Source organism: Festucalex cinctus, chromosome 13 (genome assembly GCF_051991245.1).
Source record: "Festucalex cinctus isolate MCC-2025b chromosome 13, RoL_Fcin_1.0, whole genome shotgun sequence".
Classification (NCBI taxonomy): domain Eukaryota; kingdom Metazoa; phylum Chordata; class Actinopteri; order Syngnathiformes; family Syngnathidae; genus Festucalex; species Festucalex cinctus.
In genome coordinates, this window is record NC_135423.1 from 28012357 (window position 1) to 28039261 (window position 26905).

The 26905-nt window shown below is 39.7% G+C and overlaps 1 protein-coding gene across 5 annotated transcripts in view; it reads right to left on the reverse strand.

Moving 5' to 3' along the window:
• The window catches only part of brip1 (BRCA1 interacting helicase 1), a 484938-nt gene that overhangs the window by 398514 nt on the left and 59519 nt on the right, over positions 1 to 26905 (reverse strand). For 4 of the 5 annotated variants that reach the window (XM_077540669.1, XM_077540668.1, XM_077540667.1 and 1 more), the window contains one exon: positions 2037 to 2135. The exons of the other annotated variant lie outside the window; for it this stretch is intronic. In XM_077540669.1, the coding sequence (XP_077396795.1) occupies positions 2037 to 2135 (99 nt within the window). The remainder of the gene's footprint in view (positions 1 to 2036; positions 2136 to 26905) is intronic. 5 annotated transcript variants of the gene reach the window in all.

Below are 26905 nucleotides of genomic sequence, written 5' to 3' on the forward strand. Positions count from 1 at the left end.
TAGGAGAAGTGGGCAAAAGTATGCCCCCTGTAAATGTGCAAAAATCGTCAAAAATGTGACATTCAAAAATTTGTAGCTCACTTCCTTTTTATTTTAGCATATGGGTCCAAGAGACTTTTTTTTGTAGGTCTTGGGCTCCCTCATACACGTAAAAATTTCCGAAGATCTTGCTTAAACGTACAAGCGGGGCTGCTTCGTTAAAAATTTCTGGGGGGGCGCTATTGAGTAATTTTTGTAAAAATAGCACAATCCATGATAAAATATTGCTCACTTTGCCAGGCCAGATGTGTGTGCCAAGTTTCATGTGTTTCTGTGCCAGTTTAGGCCCTCAAAATTGGCATTTTCTCGGCGAACAGCGCTTAACCACGCCCACAGAGATTCACGAAAACTCACAAACTTCGTGTTGTGACATCATGCAGGCCGAAACCCTCATATGAGCAAATATGAGGTAGGTCCAGTTAACGTGGTTGGAGAAAAACATTGAAGAAAAATTGTAAGAAAAAAAATTCCCAAAAGGTGGCGCTATCAGTAAGATGAAATATAAGTTCGTAGATGTCTTAAGGGCTGGACTCTCATCAAATGTGTGAAATTTTGAGAAGATAGGATCATCTGGGTCAAATTAAAGCAGCTTTTATTGTCATGAAAAATCTTCAGACTTTGCGGCACTGTAACGGGCCCTTTGGCGAAAAGTTACAATATTCGGTGTGGGGCATGATCAACATGTTAAGGCGTTTCGGACTAATTTTCAACTGGACCCCTTCAACGAGCTCGGCACAGTAGCTAAAAACGTAAAGTATGACATTTATTATTACCACTTGGTGGCGCTATATGTATAACCGAATTTTATCGTATATATCTTTTCAGGCCGTGCATGAGAAGTTTGAGATTTTTTTGAGCTTGTACATGGGAGTTATTCACTGCCTTTGACAAGTATACTTGTCAATTGTATTTTTTAGAGCGGTGCTAAATGGGGGCGAATCTGATTATGCTCCACTGTAAATATCAAACTTGGAAACAACTTTACTGATGCCCAACCACCGGTAGATGACATCATTGCCCCATTTTATACGAAATAAACACAGTTTCAGAGTCCATGGGAGAAATGGCTGTATTTTGGCAAACCTACAATTTTCTACTGTCAATTATAAAAGAACGGGACGGGGCAAAAAGTAGGGAGTCTATTCTGTCATTTGGTAGATTCGGTTTATATATAATTATTGAATGTTATATCATGTGTGTATTGAAAATTTTAAAATTTTCTAAAATGACTGTCAGTGAATGAGTTCAGCATTTTGTCTTTCTGGAAAAATGAAATTTTAAAGGCAATATTTGACGCCTCTCCCCCGTCATATAGCATTCCGAAAAGTCAAGATTTTTGGCCCACTTGTTGTCTTAGGTCTTGAGATGATACATGCCAAGTTTGAAGTCAATTGAATGAAAAATGTTTGCAAAGGGGAGAAAAGCATGACCACAGTGAATGTGCCAAAATGGGCCAAAATTGGACATAAAAAAATTCATAGCTCACTTCCTGTACATTTTAGCTACATGGTCCCAATTGACTTTTTGTGCGTCCCGGGGTGCTACACGTGCCTACCAATTTTCGTAGCTCTAGGTCAAACATGCCGGGATTGTTTTTTATTTTTCTACGCTAGGGGGCGCTATAGAGTCGCATTGTTATGACAACTTCAGAATATCAAATTAACCTGCCATGCATGAGACTGGAGTACCCGGAGAAGACCCACGCGGGCACGGGGAGAACATGCAAACTCCACCCAGGAAGGCCGGAGCCTGGACTCGAACCGGAGTCCTCAGAACTGGGAGGTGGACGTGCTAACCACTCGACCACAGTGCCGCCCAAGAATAATAATAATAATAATAATAATAATAATAATAATAATTCGAACGAAAAACAATAGGGACCTCGCAGCGGTCGCTGCTCGGGCCCGAATTAAGAGATACGATTTATGCTAAAAGCATTACAAATAGGAGATGGCCCGTTGGGTACAGTGACATATATTTACTCCATGTATACTTACAAGGTATGAGGCTCCATGGCTTTTGGGCCCTGTTGCTGAACTCTGAAGACATGAAGGGTGATTTTCCAGCTCCGGCGCATCTTCTTCAAACTCAACTCCCTACAACAGACACTGTGTTGGACTTATCTCAAGAATAAATGTAGAAATTTACCTACGAACAAATGCAAGACCGGGCAGTAGCTTAATTCATTTAATGCCAGCTATTTGCAGCGCTGCCATCCCCTCAGTGCTAGCCATTTTAGAAGATTTTAACCCATTTCTGACGGCCTACAGCAGGGCTGTCAAACATACGGCCCAAACAGATTTTGTAAAGTTTTGTAACTTAAAGTAACGTAACGTAAAGTAAAAATAAATAAATTAATTAATTAATAAATAAAAATTGTAATGTCGGACTAATTAATCAGCCGTCCACAATCAAAACATATATATTTGAAATTCCACAAGCAGTCCTCAGATGAGCAATGCAACTTGTACGGGGGAATCGTCCTGGATGCTGTCATTTTACACACAACTTAAAGTTACAGTTTGTTTAATTATTATTATTATTATTATTTTTTTAAATCATGGACCGACGTGTTAAATACGACACAAATTCACTTGCCGGTAACACAAACGGCTATGGCAAGGATTAGACTCCTTATAATGTCATTAACTCATTTGCTCCGAAAATCGTATAAATACATGGTAAATATTACCATGCTCCCAAAGTCGTATTTATATGTTTGTTTGTTTGTTTTTTATGCTAGAGCATATAGGAGGCTTTGATACAGCCTCTGAACTGAAGAGAATGCTTCAAACAATGGTAGTTATTACAAAAACGGCCAGCAGGTGGCAGCACAGTATAAGAGATCAACCTGGGCTATTTTGCAACAAGCTCTTTTTTTCCCCACAGTTTATAACAGATTTGTGAATAATGATGAAACTTTGCTATATTCTATTTTCATGATGAAAGAAGAGACTAATCTTTTGTTTTGGTAGGTTTTGTTTTGATAGCAATAGGACACAATATTCTGTGAGCCTTGCAAAATCAGTTAAAATCATGCAAAACAGCGAAAAATGTGCTGGGAGTGAATGAGTTAACTGCGCCACGCAGTGCATTCTGGGAACAATATAGATGCAAAACAGGTGGATTTAACACGTCCGAACTTATACAGGCAAAATGTTGCTGCATTCCATTTATGTCCGTGTTATATTTCGGAAAAATCTGATGACAAATAGCGAAAATCTGCGCATAAATGACGGCAATTGTTTGTTATTTTCCCGATGCGGCCCACTTGGTAATATATTTTCCTCCATGTGGCCCCTGAGCTAACATGAGTTTGACACCCCTGGCCTACAGAATATTGTGATCTATGTGTATATAAACATGGGAACCACCAAAAGAAAGGTTGAACCCTCATCTTTCGTCAGAAAAAAAAACAGCTTGTCTCTAGCATTTGTCATTCTTGAGTAATCAGCAGTAGAAGAGAGGCAAGTTTAACCGAAAACCCTGTTTTAACAACGATAACAACGATCGTGGGTTTTGTGAAAAGATGCATTTCAAGTAAAAATTCAACTTTGACAGCAATCCTTTTTGTTTTTATTACAGGGCAAACAAAAACAACATTTTTTTTCTTAAAAATAACATCAAACAATTCATAAAAAAGGATATTGATGCCAAAAAACAATTATCCAACTATGAAATTATCTAAGTATATATTTAAGATTTTAACATTTTTTTTTTTTAGAATTATGAAGACTTGTGCAGTCTTGTCCATCTTTATGGCACAAACTTTCTTTGGGTGTGGTAGAGGTGAAAGCATTGTCCTTTGTGCAACATGATGAACACAAGTCAGCATGATGCCATCCAAGGATCATCTCGACCTCTGGTGCCTGATGTGCAATCAGAATAAATAAAAATCACCATGATTAATTTACCACAATTAGCATTAGCATGCTAAGCTAGCAGTAGCACGCTAACTTAGCATTATCATTAGCATGCTAACATAGCAGTAACATTAGCATGCTAAATTAGCATTAGCATTACCATGCTAATTTAACATTAGCATTAATATGCTAACTTAGCAAAAAAAAAAAAAAGCATTCTGACTTGGCATTAGCATGCTAACTTTTGATCTTGTTGATTTTAGTCGCACCAACATTGAACATATTTACTTCTTGCAATATGAAGAAACAAAATATTTTTTACCTTCCTTTACACTGCAAACAGGAGGAGCTTGAGTGGTTGTGGCGCTGGATCCACAATCTAATGCAAGGGGAAAGGTAGATTACAAACATTTGCTGCACTTGCAGATTTGCACTTATTACATTTATTGCCACAAGCCTTGTGTTCCTTATTGTATGGCATCCAATTTATCTCTGATAATTTCATTTATTCAGTGTTTTTTGCCGAACTGACCCAACCAATTATTTTTTTTAACTTATCGTGCACTGCTATACGGTATAACACGCGAGGCAATATATAGTATAGGTATCATATGACGTGGGGTGATAGATGCACAGTGAAAGAAGTTATTAAATTTAGCATGGGACCAACTTCGTGCTTACCTACATGTCGATTGGCAATGCAGCTTGCCCTTCTTTGATCGGTGGTGTGAAGTTAGCCCACGATGATTCATCCGGTGAACGCGGAAGTCTGGAGAAGCCGGTGGCTTAACGACGTTTCAGGTCAAGCCATATGACGATTGCTGTGTGGCTTCTTTGGATCAATGTGGCGTCAATACCTCGATGCAGTTTGCCCAGGAAGCATCATCCGTTGAACAGGAAAGTCAGACGCGCGACCGCCCTGTGGCTTCCCACGTATTAACAAATTGCTAAGAGAATGCTCCTCCACATGCTCCACCTACTTCCCTGTGCACTGTGGGCTTCTTCTACTCCCCGTACATGCTGGCGCTCCTCTGATCAAAACACCTCATTACTAGGGTTGGGCGGTAATACAGTATCTAGAATTTTGGGATGTAACTGCTGACTCTTGCAAGGTGGAAAGCCGAATGCACTGAACAGTTTGCCAAATGTTGGCATGCTAAGCTAACTTAGCATAAGCATTAGCATGCTAACTTAACACTAACATTAGCATGCTAAGTTAGCATTAGCATGTTATGCTAGCATTGGCAAGCTAAGTTAGCATTGGTATGCTAAGTTAAAGTGTATGGGACACGAAAAAAAGTCACCCTAAAAGTATTTTTTTAAAAAGAGAACAAGTACAAACTAGAGCTGCGAGCAGCTATAAAGGGCCCTCGCAGCCCGGGCCACGTTGGGGTACTTGCACGTTGGAGTACTGGCACGTTGGGGTACTGGCAAGTTTAGGTACGGCACATTGGAAGCAGAATTTCTTTTTCAAATGGCATGATAAACCTTGACGTGGATTTTTTTTTTTTTTGTAAAAATACCGTTAAGTTGGTGTATTTTTTTTTATGCCTCAAGGGCTAGGTGGCGCTGTATATATAATTTTGTCATAGGGATACCTTCAAGCCTTGACTCTAAACATACATGTCAAGTGTGGGATTTTTTTGGAGCATGTACCGTGGAGTTATTTAGCATATCCTTTTTCAGTGCGAAACACAAATTTTGATGCCCCGCCTTCATCATATAGTATTTCGAAAAGTCAAGATTTTTCCCCCTGTCGTTGGCTCAGGTCTTGACATGGTCCAGGTCAAGTCTTAACTCAGTCGGATGAAACGTGTAGGAGAAGTGGGCAAACGTCTGCCCCCTGAGTTTACATTTTTTGTACAAAATACCGTATGTGGGGTATTTTTTTGTTTTGCCTCAAGGGCGAGGTGGTGCTGCATATATAACTGAATGTTGTCATAGAGATACTTTCAGGCCTTGACTATAAACATACCTGTCAAGTTGGGGATTTTTTGGAGCATGCACCGGGGAGTTATTAAGCATATCCTTTTTCATTACGAAACGTGTTTACAATTTTTGTAAAAATACCGTAAGTGGGGTATTTTTTTTTTCATGCCTCAAGGGCTAGGTGGCGCTGCATATATAACTGAATGTTGTCATATAGATAGCTTCAGGCCTTGACTATAAACATACATGTCAAGTTTGGGATTTTTTGGAGCATGTACCGGGGAGTTATTTAGCATATCCTTTTTCAGTGCGAAACACAAATTTTGATGCCCCGCCTTCATCATATAGTATTTCGAAAAGTCAAGATTTTCCCCCCTGTCGTTGGCTCAGGTCTTGACATGGTCCAGGTCAAGTCATAAGTCAGTCGGATAAAACGTGTAGGAGAAGTGAGCAATAGTATGCCCCCTGAAAATGTGCAAAAATCGTCAAAAATGGGACATTCAAAAATTCGTAGCTCACTTCCTGTTCATTTTAGAATATGGGTCCAAGAGACTTTTTTGTAGGTCTTGGGCTCCCTCATACACCTAAAAATTTTCATAGATCTTGCTTAAACGTACAATCGGGGCTGCTTCGTTAAAAATTTCTAGGGGGCGCTATTGAGTCATTTTTGTAAAAATAGGACAATACATGATAAAATATTGCTCATTTTACCAGGCCAGATGTGTGTGCCAAGTTTCATGAGTTTCTGTGCATGTTTAGACCCTCAAAACAGGCGTTGTTTTCTTGGCGAACAGCGCTTAGCCACGCCCACAGCAATTCGCGAAAACTCATAAACTTCGTGTTGTGACATCATGAAGGCCGAAACCCTCATCTGAGCAAATATGAGGTAGGTCCAGTTAACGTGTTTGGAGAAAAACGTAGAAGAAAATTCGTAAGAAAAAAAATTGCCACTAGGTGGCGCTATCAGTTAGATGAAATATAAGTTAGTAGATGTCTTTAGGGCTGGACTCTCATCAAATGTGTGAAATTTTGAGAAGATAGGATCATCTCGGTCAAGTTAATGCAGCTTTTATTTTCACGAAAAATCTTCAGAAAAATCTTCACCAATTTTCAACTGGATCCCTTCAACGAGCTCAGCACAGTAGCTAAAAACGTAAAGTATGACATTTATTGTAACCACTAGGTGGCGCTATATGTATAACTGAATTTTATCATATAGATGTTTTCAGGCCGTGACTATTACGTTGCCTGAGAAGTTTGAGATTTTTTGGAGCTTGAACATGGGAGTTATTAAGCTTTTGCTCTTTCTGGACAAATGAAATTTTAAAGGCAATATTTGATGCCCCGCTCCCGTCATATAGTATTTCGAAAAGGCAAGATTTTTTGCCCAGTTGTTCTCTTAGGTCTTGAGATGATAAATACCAAGTTTGAAGTCAATTGGATGAAAAATGTTTGCAAAGGGGGAAAAAGCATGACCACAGTGAACGTGCCAAAATGGGCCAAAATTGGACATTCAAAAATTCCTAGCTCACTTCCTGTACATTTTAGGAAATGGCTTCCACTGACTTTTTTTGTGCGTCTCGGGGTGCTACACGTGCCTGGCAATTTTCGTAGCTCTCGGTCAAAGGGGCCGGGATTGGGTTTTATTTTTCTACGCTAGGGGGCGCTATAGAGTCGCATTGTTATGACAACTACATAATATCAAATTTTTCACCGGGCCCGAAGTGACTGCAAAGTTTGGTGAGTTTTCGTAAATGTTTAGCCCCTCAAAAATGCAATCGTTTACGGAGAATAATAATAACTAGAGCTGCGAGCAGCTATAAAGGGCCCTCGCAACCCGGGCCACGTTGGGGTACTTACACGTCGGGGTACTGGCACGTTGGGGTACTGTCAAGTAGGACAAGGACCATCTAAAAAAAATTTGACAAGCCTTGTGTGTGCAAAGTTTAATCAAAATGCAAAATAAGGTGTGCAATTCCCAAAATAAATTCAAAACGGTGGACTACCTTTTAGGTTTAGAATACGGCTACAGAATACTTTTTGTAGGTCTTAGGCTAATAGGTATGTCTCCCAGTGTTCACAAATCTAGGTCAAGTCATCTTTAGTTGTGTATCACTTGAATCATACAATTGGAAATGCTCCATAAAAATGCATAGAGGGCGCTATTGAGCACAACGTTGGGTTACTTGCACGTCAGGGTACTGGCACGTTGGGGTACTGTTACATGGAACAAGGACCATTTAAAATGTTAGTTTTTTCCATGCCTTGTCTGTGCAAAGTCTAATGAAAAAGGCCAAAAATGATGTATAATTCCCAAAATCAAATCAAATGGCTACATAATACTTTTTTGTAGGTCTAGCATAATCATACAATCGGAAATGCTTCATAAAAATGTCTAGAGGGCGCTATTTATTGCAAATGGCACAATAAATCTCTAAAAATTCATGTTCATGACAAGTCTGATGTGTTTGCAAAGTTTCATGAGTTTTCACACATGTATAAATAAAAAAAAAAAGCAGCACTTGGCAAACAATGCATTGCTATGGCAACAGCGTGTGACAAAATAAAAAACTTTAGATTACTTTGCATCTTAAACATCTTAAGATGAAACACACCAAGTTTGAAGACAGTCAGATAAATTTTGTAGGAGGGGTTCGTTAAAATATGACCCCTTAAAAAGGCCACAAAAAATGGCAACAAATCCCATCGTAAATCAAAATGGCGGACTTCCTGTTTGGTTTAGCACATGGTTCCAAGAGACTTTTTTGTACATCGTGGGCTCTTATGTATGCCTGCAAATTATCATAGCGCTAGGTGAAACGTACAACCGGGAATGCTTCGTTAAAGAGGAGTTTTTTAGCTCAAAATGTGATGCCCGGCCCCTGGGGGACTTCCTGTTGGGTTTAGCACATGGCACCAAGAGACTTTTTTTGTACATCCTGGGCTGTTACATATGTCTACAATTTTTCGTCGCTCTAGCTGCTTCGTACAACTGGGAATGCTTCATTAAGAAGGATTTTTTTCCTTTGCAAAAAGTGCATGCCACGACAACAGCGTGTGACGAAATAAAAAACTTTCAATAACTTTTCATTTTCAACATCTTAAGATGAATCACACCAAGTTTGTAGGAGGAGTTTGTTAAAATATGACCCCTATGAAATGGCCAAAAAAAATGCCAACACATTCCAAAGTAAATCAAAATGGCGGACGTCCTGTTAGGTTTAGCATATGGTTCAAAAAGAGTTTTTTGTACCTCGAGGGCTGTTATATATGTCTACAAATTTTGGTAACTCTAGGTGAAACGTACAGCCGGGTATGGTTTGTTAAAGAGTTTTTTAGCTCAAAATGTGATGCCCGGCCCCTGGGGGACTTCCTGTTGGGTTTAGCACAGGGCACCAAGAGACTTTTTTGTACATCTTGGGCTGTTACATATGTCTACAAATTTTCGTAGCTCTAGCTGCTTCGTACAAATGGGAATGCTAATGCTATGGGAAGGATATTTTTTTTCTTTGCAAACAGTGCATGCCATGACAACAGCGTGCGACGAAATACAAAGCTTTCAATAACTTTTCATCTTCAACATCTTAAGATGAATCACACCAAGTTTGAAGATGATCGGATAAACACTGTAGGAGGAGTTCGTTAAAATAAGACCCCAATGAAATGGCAAAAAAAATGGCAACACGTTCCAAAATAAATCAAAATGGTGGACTTCCTGTTAGGTTTAGCATATGGTTCAAAAATAGTTTTTTGTAGGTCATAGCCTGTTACATATGTGTACCAATTTTCGTAGCTCTAGATTAAACGTACAACCGGCAATGCTTCGTGAAGTAAGAATTTTTAAACTCTAAATTTGATGCGCCGCCGCCGTCATATAGTAGATCAAAAACTTTAGATTTTTTACAATGATGTTGTCCCAGGTGTTGAGATTGTACATCCCAAGTTTGAAGTCAATCGGGTTAACCGTGTAGGAGAAGCGGGCAAAAGTATGACCCCTGTAAATGTGCAAAAATTGGCAAAAATTGGACATTTAAATACTCATACCTCACTTCCTGTCTATTTTAGGGTACACATATCAAAGAGGTTTTTGTTCATCTGGATGTGCTACGGGTGCCACACAATTTTCGTCGCCATAGGACAATCGTAGCGGGACAGGGATCCGTTTAACCTATGTAGGTGGCGCTATGGAGCCATTTTTCTGTTATCATGTATGGCGACTTTAAAATATCAAATTTTTCGCCAGGCCTGATGTGCGTGTAAAGTTTGGTGAGTTTTCGTTCACGTTTAGCGTCTCAAAAATGCGATTGTTTGCGGAGAAGAATAATAATAAGAACTAGAGCTGCGAGCAGCTATAAAGGGCCCTCGCAGCCCGGGCCACGTTGGGGTACTTGCACGTTGGGGAACTTGCACATTGGGGTACTGGCACATTGGAGCAGAATTTCTTTGAAAATGGCATGATAAACGTGGATTTTTTTTTTTTTTGTGCCAGGTGTGATGAGTGTGTCAAGCTCAATGGGTTTTGGTGATTGTTAAGATCTGCAAAAATCAGCGTCTTATTTTTTATTTTTAGGCAATGAGTTGCCCTGATTGGTATTTTTCGTAAAAGTATATATACACACATCATCGCTCGTACTCATTGCACAATGTTGCTTTTATTGTCCATAGAGGCGATCAAAAAATAAATAAAACTAAATAAAAAATACGTATGTTTGGATCGGTCTGATACCAGTGAACATATTGAGTGGTGGAAAGTAAAAGAATATTCATAAATGACTTAGTTATCACACTTACAATGAGTTTACAATTTTTGCAAAAATACCGTAAGTGAGGCATTTTTTTTTTCTGCCTTAAGGACGAGGTGGCGCTGTATTTATAACTGAATTTTGTCATAGAGATACCTTCAGGCCTTGACTATAAATATACATTTCAAGTATGGGATTTTTTGGGAGTTATTAAGCATAGCCTTCATTCATGATATTGCTTTTAATGTCCATAGAGGCTATCAAAAATACAGAAAACTAAATAACAAAAATATGTATGTTTGGTTAGGTCTGATGCCAGTGAATATTTTGAGTGGTGGAAAGTAAAAGAATATTCCTAAATGACTTAGTTATCACACTTAGAATGAGTTTACATTTTTTGTACAAAATACCGTAAGTGGGGTATTTTTTTTTCATGCCTCAAGGGCTAGGTGGCGCTGCATATATAACTGAATGTTGTCATAGAGATACCTTCAGGCCTTGACGATAAACATACATGTCAAGTTTGGGATTTTTTGGAGCATGTACCGTGGAGTTATTAAGCCTATCCTTTTTCATTGCGAAACACAAACTTTGATGCCCCGCCCTCATCATATAGTATTCCGAAAAGTCAAGATTTTTCCGCCTATCGTTGGCTCCGGTCTTGACATGGTCCAGGTCAAGTCTGAAGTCAGTCGGATGAAACGTGTAGGAGAAGTGGGCAAAAGTATGCTCTAAATGTGCTAAAATCATAAAAAATGGGACATTCAAAAATTTGTAGCTCACTTCCTGTTCATTTTAACATATAGGTCCAAGAGACTTTTTTGTAGGTCTTGTGCTCCCTCATACACCTAAAAATTTTCGTAGATGTTGCTTAAACGTACAACCGGGGCTGCTTCGTTAAAAATTTCTAGGGGGCGCTATTGAGTCATTTTTGTAAGAATAGCACAATCAACAATAAAATATTGTTCACTTTACCAGGCCAGATGTGTGTGCCAAGTTTCATGAGTTTCTGCGCATGTTTAGACCCTCAAAACTGGCGTTGTTTTCTTGGCGAACAGCGCTTAGCCACGCCCACAGCGATTCACGAAAACTCACAAACTTCGTGTTGTGACATCATGAAGGGAGAAACCCTCATCTGAGCAAATATGAGGTAGGTCCAGTTAACGTGTTTGGAGAAAAACGTAGAAGAATATTCGTAAGAAAAAAAAATTGCCACTAGGTGGCGCTATCAGTAAGATGAAATATAAGTTCGTAGATGTCTTTCGGGCTGGACTCTCATCAAATGTGTGAAATTTTGAGAAGATAGGATCATCTCGGTCAAGTTCATGCAGCTTTTATTGTCACGAAAAATCTTCAGACTTTGCGTCACCGTAGCGGCCACGCCCTTTGGCGAAAAGTTACAATATTCGGTGTGGGGCATGATCAACATCTTAAGGCTTTTCTGACCAATTTTCAACTGGATCCCTTCAACGAGCTCAGCACAGTAGCTAAAAACGTAAAGTATGACATTTATGGTTACCACTAGGTGGCGCTATATGTATAACTGAATTTTAGCATATAGATGTTTTCAGGCCGTGACTATTACGTTGCCTGAGAAGTTTGAGATTTTTTGGAGCTTGAACATGGGAGTTATTAAGCATTTGCTCTTTCTGGACAAATGAAATTTTAAAGGCAATATTTGATGCCCCGCCCCCGTCATATAGTATTTCAAAAAGGCAAGATGTTTTGCCCAGTTGTTCTCTCAGGTCTTGAGATGATAAATGCCAAGTTTGAAGTCAATTGGATGAAAAATGTTTGCAAAGGGGGAAAAAGCATGACCACAGTGAATGTGCCAAAATAGGCCAAAATTGGACATAAAAAAATTCATAGCTCACTTCCTGTACATTTTAGCTACATGGTCCAAATAGACTTTTTTGTGCGTCTCGGGGTGCTACACGTGCCTGCCAATTTTTGTTGCTCTAGATCAAACGTGCCGGGCTTGGTTTTTATTTTTCTACGCTAGGGGGCGCTATCGAGTCGCATTGTTATGACGACTTAATAATATCAAATTTTTCGCCGGGCCTGAGGAGTGTGCAAAGTTCGGTGAGTTTTCGTGAATGTTTAGGTACCCAAAATCGCGATTGTTTGCGGAGAATAAAGAATAATAAGAACTAGAGCTGCGAGCAGCTATAAAGGGCCCTCGCAGCCCGGGCCACGTTGGGGTACTTGCACGTTGGGGTACTTGCACGTTGGGGTACTGGCACGTTGGGGTACTGGCAAGTTTAGGTAAGGCACATTGGAAGCAGAATTTCTTTGAAAATGGCATGATAAACCTTGACATGTGGATTTTTTTTTTTTTTGTAAAAATACCGTTAAGTTGGTGTATTTTTTTTTATGCCTCTAGGGCTAGGTGGCGCTGTATATATAATGGAATGTTGTCATAGGGATACCTTCAAGCCTTGACTCTAAACATACATGTCAAGTGTGGGATTTTTTTGGAGCATGTACCGTGGAGTTATTAAGCATATCCTTCATTCACGATATTGCTTTTAATGTCCATTAGAGGCTATCAAAAATAAATAAAAAAGTACATGTTTGGATAAGTCTAATGCCAGTGAACATTTTGAGTGGTGGAAAGTAAAAGAATATTCATAAATGACTTAGTTATCACACTTAGAATGAGTTTACATTTTTTGTACAAAATACCGTATGTGGGGTATTTTTTTGTTTTGCCTCAAGGGCGAGGTGGCGCTGCATATATAACTGAATGTTGTCATAGAGATACCTTCAGGCCTTGACGATAAACATACATGTCAAGTTTGGGATTTTTTGGAGCATGTATCGGGGAGTTATTAAGCATATCCTTTTTCAGTGCGAAACACAAATTTTGATGCCCCGCGCTCATCATATAGTATTTCCAAAAGTCAAGATTTTTCCGTCTGTTGTTGGCTCAGGTCTTGGCATGGTCCAGGTCAAGTCATAAGTCAGTCGGATAAAACATGTAGGAGAAGTGGGCAAAAGTATGCCCCCTGAAAATGTGCAAAAATCGTCAAAAATGGGACATTCAAAAATTCGTACCTCACTTCCTGTTCATTTTAGCATATGGGTCCAAGAGACTTTTTTGTAGGTCTTTGGCTCCGTCATACACGTAAAAATTTTCGTAGATCTTGCTTAAACGTAGAATCGGGGCTGCTTCGTTAAAAATTTCTAGGGGGCGCTATTGAGTCATTTTTGTAAAAATAGTACAATCAACAATAAAATATTGTTCATTTTACCAGGCCAGATGTGTGTGCCAAGTTTCATGAGTTTCTGCGCATGTTTAGACCCTCAAAACTAGCGTTGTTTTCTTGGCGAACAGTGCTTAGCCACGCCCACAGCGATTCGCGAAAACTCACAAACTTCGTGTTGTGACATCATGAAGGCCGAAACCCTCATCTGAGCAAATATGAGGTTGGTCCAGTTAACGTGTTTGGAGAAAAATGTACAAGAAAATTCGTAAGAAAAAAAATTGCCACTAGGTGGCGCTATCAGTAAGATGAAATATAAGTTCGTAGATGTCTTTAGGGCTGGACTCTCATCAAATGTGTGAAATTTTGAGAAGATAGGATCATCTCGGTCAAGTTCATGCAGCTTTTATTGTCACGAAAAATTTTCGGACTTTGCGTCACCGTAGCGGCCACGCCCTTTGGCGAAAAGTTACAATATTCGGTGTGGGGCATGATCAACATCTTAAGGCTTTTCTGACCAATTTTCAACTGGATCCCTTCAACGAGCTCGGCACAGTAGCTAAAAACGTAAAGTATGACATTTATTGTTACCACTAGGTGGCGCTATATGTATAACTGAATTTTATCATATAGATGCTTTCAGGCCGTGACTATTACGTTGCCTGAGAAGTTTGAGATTTTTTGGAGCTTGAACATGGGAGTTATCACACTTAGAATGAGTTGACATTTTTTGTACAAAATACCGTATGTGGGGTATTTTTTTTTCACGCCTGAAGGGCTAGGTGGCGCTGCATATATAACTGAATTTTGTCATAGAGATACCTTCAGGCTTTGACTATAAACATACATGTCAAGTTTGGGATTTTTTGGAGCATGTACCGGGGAGTTATTAAGCATATCCTTTTTCAGTGCGAAACACAAAATTTGATGCCCCGCCCTCATCATATAGTATTTCCAAAAGTCAAGATTTTTCTGCCTGTAGTTGGCTCAGGTCTTGACATGGTCCAGGTCAAGTCTAAAGTCAGTCGGATGAAATGTGTAGGAGAAGTGGGCAAAAGTATGCCCCCTGAAAATGTGCAAAAATCGTCAAAAATGGGACATTCAAAAATTCATAGCTCACTTCCTGTTCATTTTAGCACATGGGTCCAAGAGACTTTTTTGTAGGTCATGGACTCCCTCATACACCTAAAAATTTTCGTAGATCTTGCTTAAACGTACAATCGGGGCTGCTTCGTTAAAAATTTCTAGGGGGCGCTATTGAGTCATTTTTGTAAAAATAGGACAATACATGATAAAATATTGCTCATTTTGCCAGGCCAGATGTGTGTGCCAAGTTTCATGAGTTTCTGCGCATGTTTAGACCATCAAAACTAGCGTTGTTTTCTTGGTGAACAGTGCTTAGCCACGCCCACAGCGATTCGCGAAAACTCACAAACTTCGTGTTGTGACATCATGAAGGCCGAAACCCCCATCTGAGCAAATATGAGGTTGGTCCAGTTAACGTGTTTGGAGAAAAATGTACAAGAAAATTCGTAAGAAAAAAAATTGCCACTAGGTGGCGCTATCAGTTAGATGAAATATAAGTTCGTAGATGTCTTTAGGGCTGGACTCTCATCAAATGTGTGAAATTTTGAGAAGATAGGATCATCTCGGTCAAGTTCATGCAGCTTTTATTGTCACGAAAAATCTTCAGACTTTGCGTCACCGTAGCGGCCACGCCCTTTGGCGAAAAGTTACAATATTCGGTGTGGGGCATCATCAACATCTTAAGGCTTTTCTGACCAATTTTCAACTGGATCCCTTCAACGAGCTCAGCACAGTAGCTAAAAACGTAAAGTATGACATTTATTGTAACCACTAGGTGGCGCTATATGTATAACTGAATTTTTTCATATAGGTGTTTTCAGGCCGTGACTATTACGTTGCCTGAGAAGTTTGAGATTTTTTGGAGCTTGTACATGGGAGTTATTCAGCATTTGCTCTTTCTGGACAAATGAAATTTTAAAGGCAATATTTGATGCCCCGCCCCCGTCATATAGTATTTCGAAAACGCAAGATTTTTTGCCTAGTTTTTCTCTTAAGTCTTGAGATGATAAATGCCAAGTTTAAAGTCAATGGGATGAAAAATGTTTGCATAGGGGGAAAAAGCATGACCACAGTGAATGTGCCAAAATAGGCCAAAATTGGACATTAAAAAATTCATAGCTCACTTCCTGTACATTTTAGGAAATGGCTTCCACTGACTTTTTTGTGCGTCTCGTAGTGCTACACGTGCCTGCCATTTTTCGTAGCTCTAGCTCAAACGGACCGGGATTGGTTTTTATTTTTCTACGCTAGGTGGCGCTATAGAGTCGCGTTGTTATGACAACTACATAATATCAAATTTTTCGCCGGGCCCGAAGAGACTGCAAAGTTTGGTGAGTTTTCGTAAATGTTTAGGCCCTCAAAAATGCGATCGTTTACGGAGAAGAAGAAGAAGAATAATAATAATAATTCTTACAAAAACAAGAGGGACCTCGCAGCGGTCGCTGCTCGGGCCCTAATAACTAGAGCTGCGAGCAGCTATAAAGGGCCCTCGCAACCCGGGCCACGTTGGGGTACTTGCACGTCGGGGTTCTGGCATGTTGGTGTACTGAGAAATAGGAAACTGTCTAAATTGTAAATGTTTTTGCCATGCTTTGTGTTTGCAACGTTTCATGGAAAGGCCAAAAATGATGCACAATTAACAAAATAAAATCAAAATGGCTTGGCACATGGCTATAGAGTACTTTTTTGTTAGTCTTAAACTGATAGGTATCCCAATTTTTACAAATCTAGCTGAATCATACAATCGCAAAAGCTTCATGAAAATGTCTAGAGGGCGCTATTGAGCAATTTATTGCAAATTGCACAAGAAATCGCTAAAATATTCATGTTCATGACAAGTCTGATATGTATGCAAAGTTTCATGAGTTTTCGCACGTTTAGACCAAAAAAAAAAAAAAAATGCAGCATTTTACTTGGCAAGCAATGCATTGCTATGGCAACGGCGTGCGACAAAATAAAAAACTTTCGATAAGTTGGCATCTTAAACATCTTAAGATGAAACACACCAAGTGTGAAGACGGTCGGATAAATTTTGTAGGAGGAGTTCGTTAAAATATGACCCCTAAAAAAGGCCACAAAAAATGGCTACAAATCCCAACGTAAATCAAAATGGCGGACTTCCTGTTTGGTTGAGCACATGATTCCAAGAGACTTTTTTTGTACGTCGTGGGGTCTTATGTATCCCTACAAATTATCATAGCGCGAGGTGAAACGTACAACCGGGAATGTTTCGTTAAAGAAGAGTTTTTTTAGCTCAAAATATGATGCCCGGCCCCTGGGGGACCTCCTGTTGGGTTTAGCACATGACACCCAAAGACATTTTTGTACATCGTGGGTTCTTATGTATGCCTCCAAATTATCATAGCGCTAGGTGAAACGTACAACCAGGAATGCCTCGTTAAAGAGGAGTTGTTTTTTTTTTTTAGCTCAAAATGTGATGCCCGGCCCCTGGGGGACTTCCTGTTGGGTTTAGCACATGGCACCAAGAGACTTTTTTGTACATCGTGGGCTGTATGTCTCCAAATATTCGTAGCTCTAGCTACTTCGTACAACTGGGAATGCTTCATTAAGAAGGATTTTTTTCCTTTGCAAACAGTGCATGCCACGGCAACAGCGTGCGACGAAATAAAAAGCTTTCAATAACTTTTCATCTTCAACATCTTAAGATGAATCACACCAAGTTTGAAGATGATCGGATCAACTCTGTAGGAGGAGTTCGTTAAAATAAGACCACTATGAAACGGCCAAAAAAATGGCAACACGTTCCAAATTAAATCAAAATGGCGGACTTCCTGTTAGGTTTAGCATATGGTTCAAAAAGAGTTTTTTGTACCTTGAGGGCTGTTACATATGTCTTCAAATGTTGGTAACTCTAGGTGAAACGTACAGCCGGGAATGCTTCATTAAGTAGGAATTTTGAAACGCAAAATTTGATGCCCGGCCCCTGGGGGACTTCCTGTTAGGTTTAGCATATGGCACCAACAGACTTTTTTGTAGGTCGTAGTCTATTACATATGTGTACCAATTTTCATAGCTCTAGGTTAAATGTACAAGCGGCAACGCTACGTTTAGTAAGAGTTTTGAAACTCTAAATTTGATGCCTCGCCCCCGTCATATAGTTTGTCAAAAACTTTAGATTTTTTACCATGGTGTTGTCCCAGGTGTTGAGATGGTAAATCCCAAGTTTGAAGTCAATCGGGTTAACTGAGTAGGAGAAGCGGGCAAAAGTATGACCCCTGTAAATGTGCAAAAATGGGCCAAAATTGGACATTTAAATACTCATACCTCACTTCCTGTCTATTTTAGGGTACACATATCAAAGAGGTTTTTGTTCATCTGGATGTGCTACAGGTGCCACACAATTTTCGTAGCCGTAGGACAATCGTAGCGGGACAGGGATCCATTTAACCTATGTAGGGGGCGCTAAGGAGCCATTTTTCTGTTATCATGTATGGCGACTTTAAAATATCAAATTTTTCGCCAGGCCTGAAATGTGGGTAAAGTTTGGTGAGTTTTCGTTCACGTTTAGTGTCTCAAAAATGCGATTGTTTGCGGAGAAGAAAAATAATAATAAGAAGAATTCCTACAAAAACAATAGGGCCTCGCAGCGGCACCGCCGCTGCTCGGGCCCTAATAACTAGAGCTGCGAGCAGCTATAAAGGGCCCTCGCAGCCCGGGCCACGTTGGGGTCCTTGCACGTTGTGGTACTTGCATGTTAGGGTACTGGCACATTGGGGTACTGGCATATTGGAAGCAAAATTTCTTTGAAAATGGCATAATAAACGTTTACATGTAGAATATTTTTTTGCCAGTGTGTGTGTCAAGCTCAACGGGTTTTGGTGATTGTTAAGACCTGCAAAAATCAGCGTCCTTTTTTATTTTTAGGCAATGAGTTGCCCTGATCGGTATTTTTTGTAAAAGTGTATATACACATCATCGCTCGTTGTACTCATTGCACAATGTTACTTTTATTGTCCAAAGGGGCAATCAAAAATTAATAAAACAAAATGGAAACGTACATACGTTTGGATCGGTGTCAAGCCAGTGAACAATTTGAGTGGTGGAAACTAAAAGAATATTCATAAATGACTTAGTTATCACACTTAGAATGAGTGTACATTTTTTGTACAAAATACCGTATGTGGGGTATTTTTATTTTTTTTTATATAAGCCTCAAGGGCTAGGTGGCGCTGTATTTATAACTGAATGTTGTCATAGAGATACCTTCAGGCCTTGATTATAAGCATACATGTCAAGTGTGGGATTTTTTTTGGAGCATGTACCGTGGAGTTATTAAGCATATCCTTCATTCACGATATTGCTTTTAATGTCCACAGAGGCCATCAAAAATAAATAAAAATATATATATGTTTGGATAAGTCTGATGCCAGTGAACATTTTGAGTGGTGGAAACTAAAAGAATATTCATAAATGACTTAGTTATCACACTTAGAATGAGTTTACATTTTTTGTACAAAATACCGTATGTGGGGTATTTTTTTTTTATGCCTCAAGGGCTAGGTGGCGCTGCATATATAACTGAATGTTGTCATAGAGATAGCTTCAGGCCTTGACGATAAACATACATGTCAAGTTTGGGATTTTTTGGAGCATGTACCGGGGAGTTATTAAGCATATCCTTTTTCAGTGCGAAACACAAATTTTGATGCCCCGCCTTCATCATATAGTATTTCGAAAGGTCAAGATTTTTCCCCCTGTCGTTGGCTCAGGTCTTGACATGGTCCAGGTCAAGTCTTAACTCAGTCAGATGAAACGTGTAGGAGAAGTGGGCAAAAGTCTGCCCCCTGTGAATGTGAAAAAATTGTCAAAAATGGGACATTCAAAAATTCGTAGCTCACTTCCTGTTCATTTTAGCATATGGGTCCATTAGAGTTTTTTGTAGGTCTTGGGCTCCCTCATACACCTAAAAATATTCGTCGTTCTTGCTTAAACGTACAACCGGGGCTGCTTCGTTAAAAACTTCTAGGGGGCGCTATTGAGTCATTTTTGTAAAAATAGCACAATCAACAATAAAATATTGCTCATTTTACCAGGCCAGATGTGTGTGCCAAGTTTCATGAGTTTCTGTGCATGTTTAGACCCTCAAAACTGGCGTTGTTTTCTTGGCGAACAGCACTTAGCCACACCCACAGCAATTCGCGAAAACTCACAAACTTCGTGTTGTGACATCATGAAGGCCGAAACCCTCATCTGAGCAAATATGAGGTAGGTCCAGTTAACGTGTTTGGAGAAAAACGTAGAAGAAAATTCGTAAGAAAAAAAATTGCCACTAGGTGGCGCGATCAGTTAGATGAAATATAAGTTCATAGATGTCTTTAGGGCTGGACTCTCATCAAATGTGTGAAATTTTGAGAAGATAGGATCATCTCGGTCAAGTTAATGCAGCTTTTATTTTCACGCAAAATCTTCAGACTTTGCGTCACCGTAGCGGCCACGCCCTTTGGCGAAAAGTTACAATATTCGGTGTGGGCATAATCAACATCTTAAGGCTTTTCTGACCAATTTTCAAATGGATCCCTTCAACAAGCTCAGCACAGTAGCTAAAAACGTAAAGTTTGACATTTATTGTAACCACTAGGTGGCGCTATATGTATAACTGAATTTTATCATATAGATGTTTTCAGGCCGTGACTATTACGTTGCCTGAGAAGTTTGAGATTTTTTGGAGCTTGAACATGGGAGTTATTAAGCATTTGCTCTTTCTGGACAAATGAAATTTTAAAGGCAATATTTGATGCCCCGCCCCCGTCATATAGTATTTCAAAAAGGCAAGATGTTTTGCCCAGTTGTTCTCTCAGGTCTTGAGATGATAAATGCCAAGTTTGAAGTCAATTGGATGAAAAATGTTTGCAAAGGGGGAAAAAGCATGACCACAATGAATGTGCCAAAATAGGCCAAAATTGGACATAAAAAAATTCATAGCTCACTTCCTGTACATTTTAGCTACATGGTCCCAATAGACTTTTTTTTGCGTCTCGGGGTGCTACACGTGCCTGCCAATTTTTGTTGCTCTAGCTCAAACGTGCCGGGCTTGGTTTTTATTTTTCTACGCTAGGGGGCGCTATCGAGTCGCATTGTTATGACGACTTAATAATATCAAATTTTTCGCCGGGCCTGAGGAGTGTGCAAAGTTCGGTGAGTTTTCGTGAATGTTTAGGTACCCAAAATCGCGATCGTTTGCGGAGAATAAAGAAGAAGAAGAAGAAGAAGAAGAAGAAGAATAACTAGAGCTGCGAGCAGCTATAAAGGGCCCTCGCAGCCCGGGCCACGTTGGAGTCCTTGCACGTTGGGGTCCTTGCACGTTAGGGTACTGGCACGTTGGGGTACTGGCACGTTGGGGTACTGGCATATTGGAAGCAAAATTTCTTTGAAAATGGCATAATAAACGTTTACATGTAGAATATTTTTTTTGCCAGTGTGTGTCAAGCTCAACGGGTTTTGGTGATTGTTAAGACCTGCAAAAATCAGCGTCCTTTTTTATTTTTAGGCAATGAGTTGCCCTGATTGATATTTTTTGTAAAAGTGTATATATACATCATCGCTCGTTGTACTCATTGCACAATGTTACTTTTATTGTCCAAAGGGGCAATCAAAAATGAATAAAACAAAATGGAAACGTACATACGTTTGGATCGGTGTGAAGCCAGTGAACAATTTGAGTGGTGGAAACTAAAAGAATATTCAGAAATGACTTAGTCATCACACTTAGAATGAGTTTAAATTTTTTTGTACAAAATACCGTATGTGGTTTTTTTTTTTATATAAGCCTCAAGGGCTAGGTGGCGCTGTATTTATAACTGAATGTTGTCATCGAGATACCTTCAGGCCTTGATTATAAGCATACATGTCAAGTGTGGGATTTTTTTTGGAGCATGTACCGTGGAGTTATTAAGCATATCCTTCATTCACGATATTGCTTTGAATGTCCACAGAGGCTATCAAAAATAAATAAAAATATATATATGTTTGGATAAGTCTGATGCCAGTGAACATTTTGAGTGGTGGAAACTAAAAGAATATTCATAAATGACTTAGTTATCACACTTAGAATGAGTTTACATTTTTTGTACAAAATACCGTATGTGGGGTATTTTTTTTTTATGCCTCAAGGGCTAGGTGGCGCTGCATATATAACTGAATGTTGTCATAGAGATAGCTTCAGGCCTTGACGATAAACATACATGTCAAGTTTGGGATTTTTTGGAGCATGTACCGGGGAGTTATTAAGCATATCCTTTTTCAGTGCGAAACACAAATTTTGATGCCCCGCCTTCATCATATAGTATTTCGAAAGGTCAAGATTTTTCCCCCTGTCGTTGGCTCAGGACTTGACATGGTCCAGGTCAAGTCTTAACTCAGTCAGATGAAACGTGTAAGAGAAGTGGGCAAAAGTCTGCCCCCTTTGAATGTGCAAAAATTGTCAAAAATGGGACATTCAAAAATTCGTAGCTCACTTCCTGTTCATTTTAGCATATGGGTCCAAGAGACTTTTTTGTAGGTCTTGGGCTCCCTCATACACCTAAAAATATTCGTCATTCTTGCTTAAACGTACAACCGGGGCTGCTTCGTTAAAAACTTCTAGGGGGCACTATTGAGTCATTTTTGTAAAAATAGCACAATCAACAATAAAATATTGCTCATTTTACCAGGCCAGATGTGTGTGCCAAGTTTCATGAGTTTCTGTGCATGTTTAGACCCTCAAAACTGGCGTTATTTTCTTGGCGAACAGCGCTTAGCCACACCCACAGCAATTCGCGAAAACTCACAAACTTCGTGTTGTGACATCATGAAGGCCGAAACCCTCATCTGAGCAAATATGAGGTAGGTCCAGTTAACGTGTTTGGAGAAAAACGTAGAAGAAAATTCGTAAGAAAAAAAATTGCCACTAGGTGGCGCTATCAGTTAGATGAAATATAAGTCAGTAGATGTCTTTAGGGCTGGACTCTCATCAAATGTGTGAAATTTTGAGAAGATAGGATCATCTCGGTCAAGTTAATGCAGCTTTTATTTTCACGAAAAATCTTCAGACTTTGCGTCACCGTAGCGGCCACGCCCTTTGGCCAAAAGTTACAATATTCGGTGTGGGGCATGATCAACATCTTAAGGCTTTTCTGACCAATTTTCAAATGGATCCCTTCAACAAGCTCAGCACAGTAGCTAAAAACGTAAAGTATGACATTTATTGTAACCACTAGGTGGCGCTATATGTATAACTTAATTTTATCATATAGATGTTTTCAGGCCGTGACTATTACGTTGCCTGAGAAGTTTGAGATTTTTTGGAGCTTGAACATGGGAGTTATTAAGCATTTGCTCTTTCTGGACAAATGAAATTTTAAAGGCAATATTTGATGCCCCGCCCCCGTCATATAGTATTTCAAAAAGGCAAGATGTTTTGCCCAGTTGTTCTCTCAGGTCTTGAGATGATAAATGTCAAGTTTGAAGTCAATTGGATGAAAAATGTTTGCAAAGGGGGAAAAAGCATGACCACAGTGAATGTGCCAAAATAGGCCAAAATTGGACATAAAAAAATTCATAGCTCACTTCCTGTACATTTTAGCTACATGGTCCCAATAGACTTTTTTGTGCGTCTCGGGGTGCTACACGTGCCTGCCAATTTTTGTTGCTCTAGCTCAAACGTGCCGGGCTTGGTTTTTATTTTTCTACGCTAGGGGGCGCTATCGAGTCGCATTGTTATGACGACTTAATAATATCAAATTTTTCGCCGGGCCTGAGGAGTGTGCAAAGTTCGGTGAGTTTTCGTTAATGTTTAGGTACCCAAAATCGCGATCGTTTGCGGAGAATAAAGAAGAAGAAGAAGAAGAAGAAGAAGAATAACTAGAGCTGCGAGCAGCTATAAAGGGCCCTCGCAACCTGGGCCACGTTGGGGTACTTGCACGTCGGGGTACTGGCACGTTGGGGTACTGTCAAATCGGACAAGGACCATCTAAAATGTTTTTGACAAGCTTTGTGAGTGCAAAAGGCCAAAGATGGTGTGCAATTCCCAAAATAAATTCAAAATGGCGGACTTCCTTTTAGGTTTAGCATACGGCTACAGAATACTTTTTGTAGGTCTTAAGCTAATAGGTATGCCTCCCAGTTTTCAAAAATCTAGGTCAAGTCATCTTTAGTTGTGTATCGCTTGAATCATACAATTGGAAATGCTCCATAAAAATGCATAGAGGGCGCTATTGAGCACAACGTTGGGTTACTTGCACGTCAGGGTACTGGCACGTTGGGGTACTGTTACATGGAACAAGGACCATTTAAAATGTTAGTTTTTCCCATGCCTTGTCTGTGCAAAGTTCTATGAAAGAGGCCAAAAATGATGTATAATTCCCAAAATAAAATCAAAATAGCGGACTTCCTCTTTGGTTTGGCAAATGGCTACATAATACTTTTTTGTAGGTCTAGCATAATCATACAATCGGAAATACTTCATAAAAATGTCTAGAGGGCGCTATTTATTGCAAATTGCACAATAAATCTCTAAAAATTCATGTTCATGACAAGTCTGATGTGTTTGCAAAGTTTCATGAGTTTTCAGACATGTATAGATAAAAAAACAAAGCAGCACTTTACTTGGCAAACAATGCATCGCTATAGCAGCAGCGTGCGACAAAATAAAAAACTTTCGATAACTTTGCATCTTAAACATCTTAAGATGAAACACACCAAGTTTGAAGACGGTCGGATGAACTTTGTACGAGGAGTTCGTTAAAATATGACCCCTGAAAAAGGCCACAAAAAATGGCAACAAATCCCATCGTAAATCAAAATGGCAGACTTCCTGTTTGGTTTAGCACATGGTTCCAAGAGACTTTTTTGTACATCGTGGGCTCTTATGTATGCCTGCAAATTATCATCGCGCTAGGTGAAACGTACAACCGGGAATGCTTCGTTAAAGAGGAGTTTTCTAGCTCAAAATGTGATGCCCGGCCCCTGGGGGACTTCCTGTTGGGTTTAGCACATGGCACGAAGAGACTTTTTTGTACATTGTGGGCTGTTACATATGTCTACAAATTTTTGTAGCTCTAGCTACTTCGTACAACTGGGAATGCTTCATTAAGAAGGATTTTTTTCCTTTGCAAAAAGTGCATGCCACGACAACAGCGTGCGACGAAATAAAGAGCTTTCAATAACTTTTCATCCTCAACATCTTAAGATGAGTCACACCAAGTTTGAAGATGATCGGATAAACTCTGTAGGAGGAGTTCGTTAAAATATGACCCCTATGAAATGGCCCAAAAAATGGCAACACATTCCAAAGTAAATCAAAATGGCGGACGTCCTGTTAGGTTTAGCATATGGTTCAAAAAGAGTTTTTTGTACCTCGAGGGCTGTTATATACCTCTACAAATTTTGGTAACTCTAGGTGAAACGTACAGCCGGGTATGCTTTGTTAAAGAGGAGTTTTTTAGCTCAAAATGTGATGCCCGGCCCCTGGGGGACTTCCTGTTGGGTTTAGCACAGGGCACCAAGAGACTTTTTTGTACATCTTGGGCTGTTACATATGTCTACAAATTTTCGTAGCTCTCGCTGCTTCGTATAAATGGGAATGCTTCTTTAAGGATATTTTTTTTCCTTTGCAAACAGTGCATGCCATGACAACAGCGTGTGACGAACTACAAAGCTTTCAATAACTTTCCATCTTCAACATCTTAAGATGAATTCACACTAAGTTTGAAGATGATCGGATAAACACTGTAGGAGGAGTTCGTTAAAATAAGACCCCAATGAAATGGCCAAAAAAATGGCAACACGTTCCAAAATAAATCAAAATGGTGGACTTCCTGTTAGGTTTAGCATATGGTTCAAAAAGAGTTTTTTGTAGGTCATAGCCTGTTACATATGTGTACCAATTTTCGTAGCTCTAGATTAAACGTACAACCGGCAATGCTTCGTGAAGTAAGAATTTTTAAACTCTAAATTTGATGCGCCACCGCCGTCATATAGTATATCAAAAACTTTTCATTTTTCACAATGATGTTGTCCCAGGTGTTGAGATGGTACATCCCAAGTTTGAAGTCAATCGGGTTAACCGTGTAGGAGAAGCGGGCAAAAGTATGACCCCTGTAAATGTGCAAAAATTGGCAAAAATTGGACATTTAAATACTCATACCTCACTTTCTGTCTATTTTAGGGTACACACTTCAAAGAGGTTTTTGTTCATTGGGATGTGCTACAGGTGCCACACAATTTTCATAGCCGTCGGACAATCGTAGCGGGACAGGGATCCGTTTAACCTATGTAGGGGGCGCTAAGGAGCCATTTTTCTGTTATCATGTATGGCGACTTTAAAATATCAAATTTTTCGCCAGGCCTGATGTGCGTGTAAAGTTTGGTGAGTTTTCGGTCACGTTTAGTGTCTCAAAAATGCGATTGTTTGCGGAGAAGAATAATAATAAGAATAACTAGAGCTGCGAGCAGCTATAAAGGGCCCTCGCAACCTGGGCCACGTTGGGGTACTTGCACGTCGGGGTACTGGCACGTTGGGGTACTGTCAAATCGGACAAGGACCATCTAAAATGTTTTTGACAAGCTTTGTGAGTGCAAAAGGCCAAAGATGGTGTGCAATTCCCAAAATAAATTCAAAATGGCGGACTTCCTTTTAGGTTTAGCATACGGCTACAGAATACTTTTTGTAGGTCTTAAGCTAATAGGTATGCCTCCCAGTTTTCACAAATCTAGGTCAAGTCATCTTTAGTTGTGTATCGCTTGAATCATACAATTGGAAATGCTCCATAAAAATGCATAGAGGGCGCTATTGAGCACAACGTTGGGTTACTTGCACATCAGGGTACTGGCACGTTGGGGTACTGTTACATGGAACAAGGACCATTTAAAATGTTAGTTTTTTCCATGCCTTGTTTGTGCAAAGTTTAATGAAAGAGGCCAAAAATGATGTATAATTCCCAAAATAAAATCAAAATAGCGGACTTCCTCTTTGGTTTGGCAAATGGCTACATAATACTTTTTTGTAGGTATTCTGCTGATAGGGGTCTGTCCTAATTTTCAC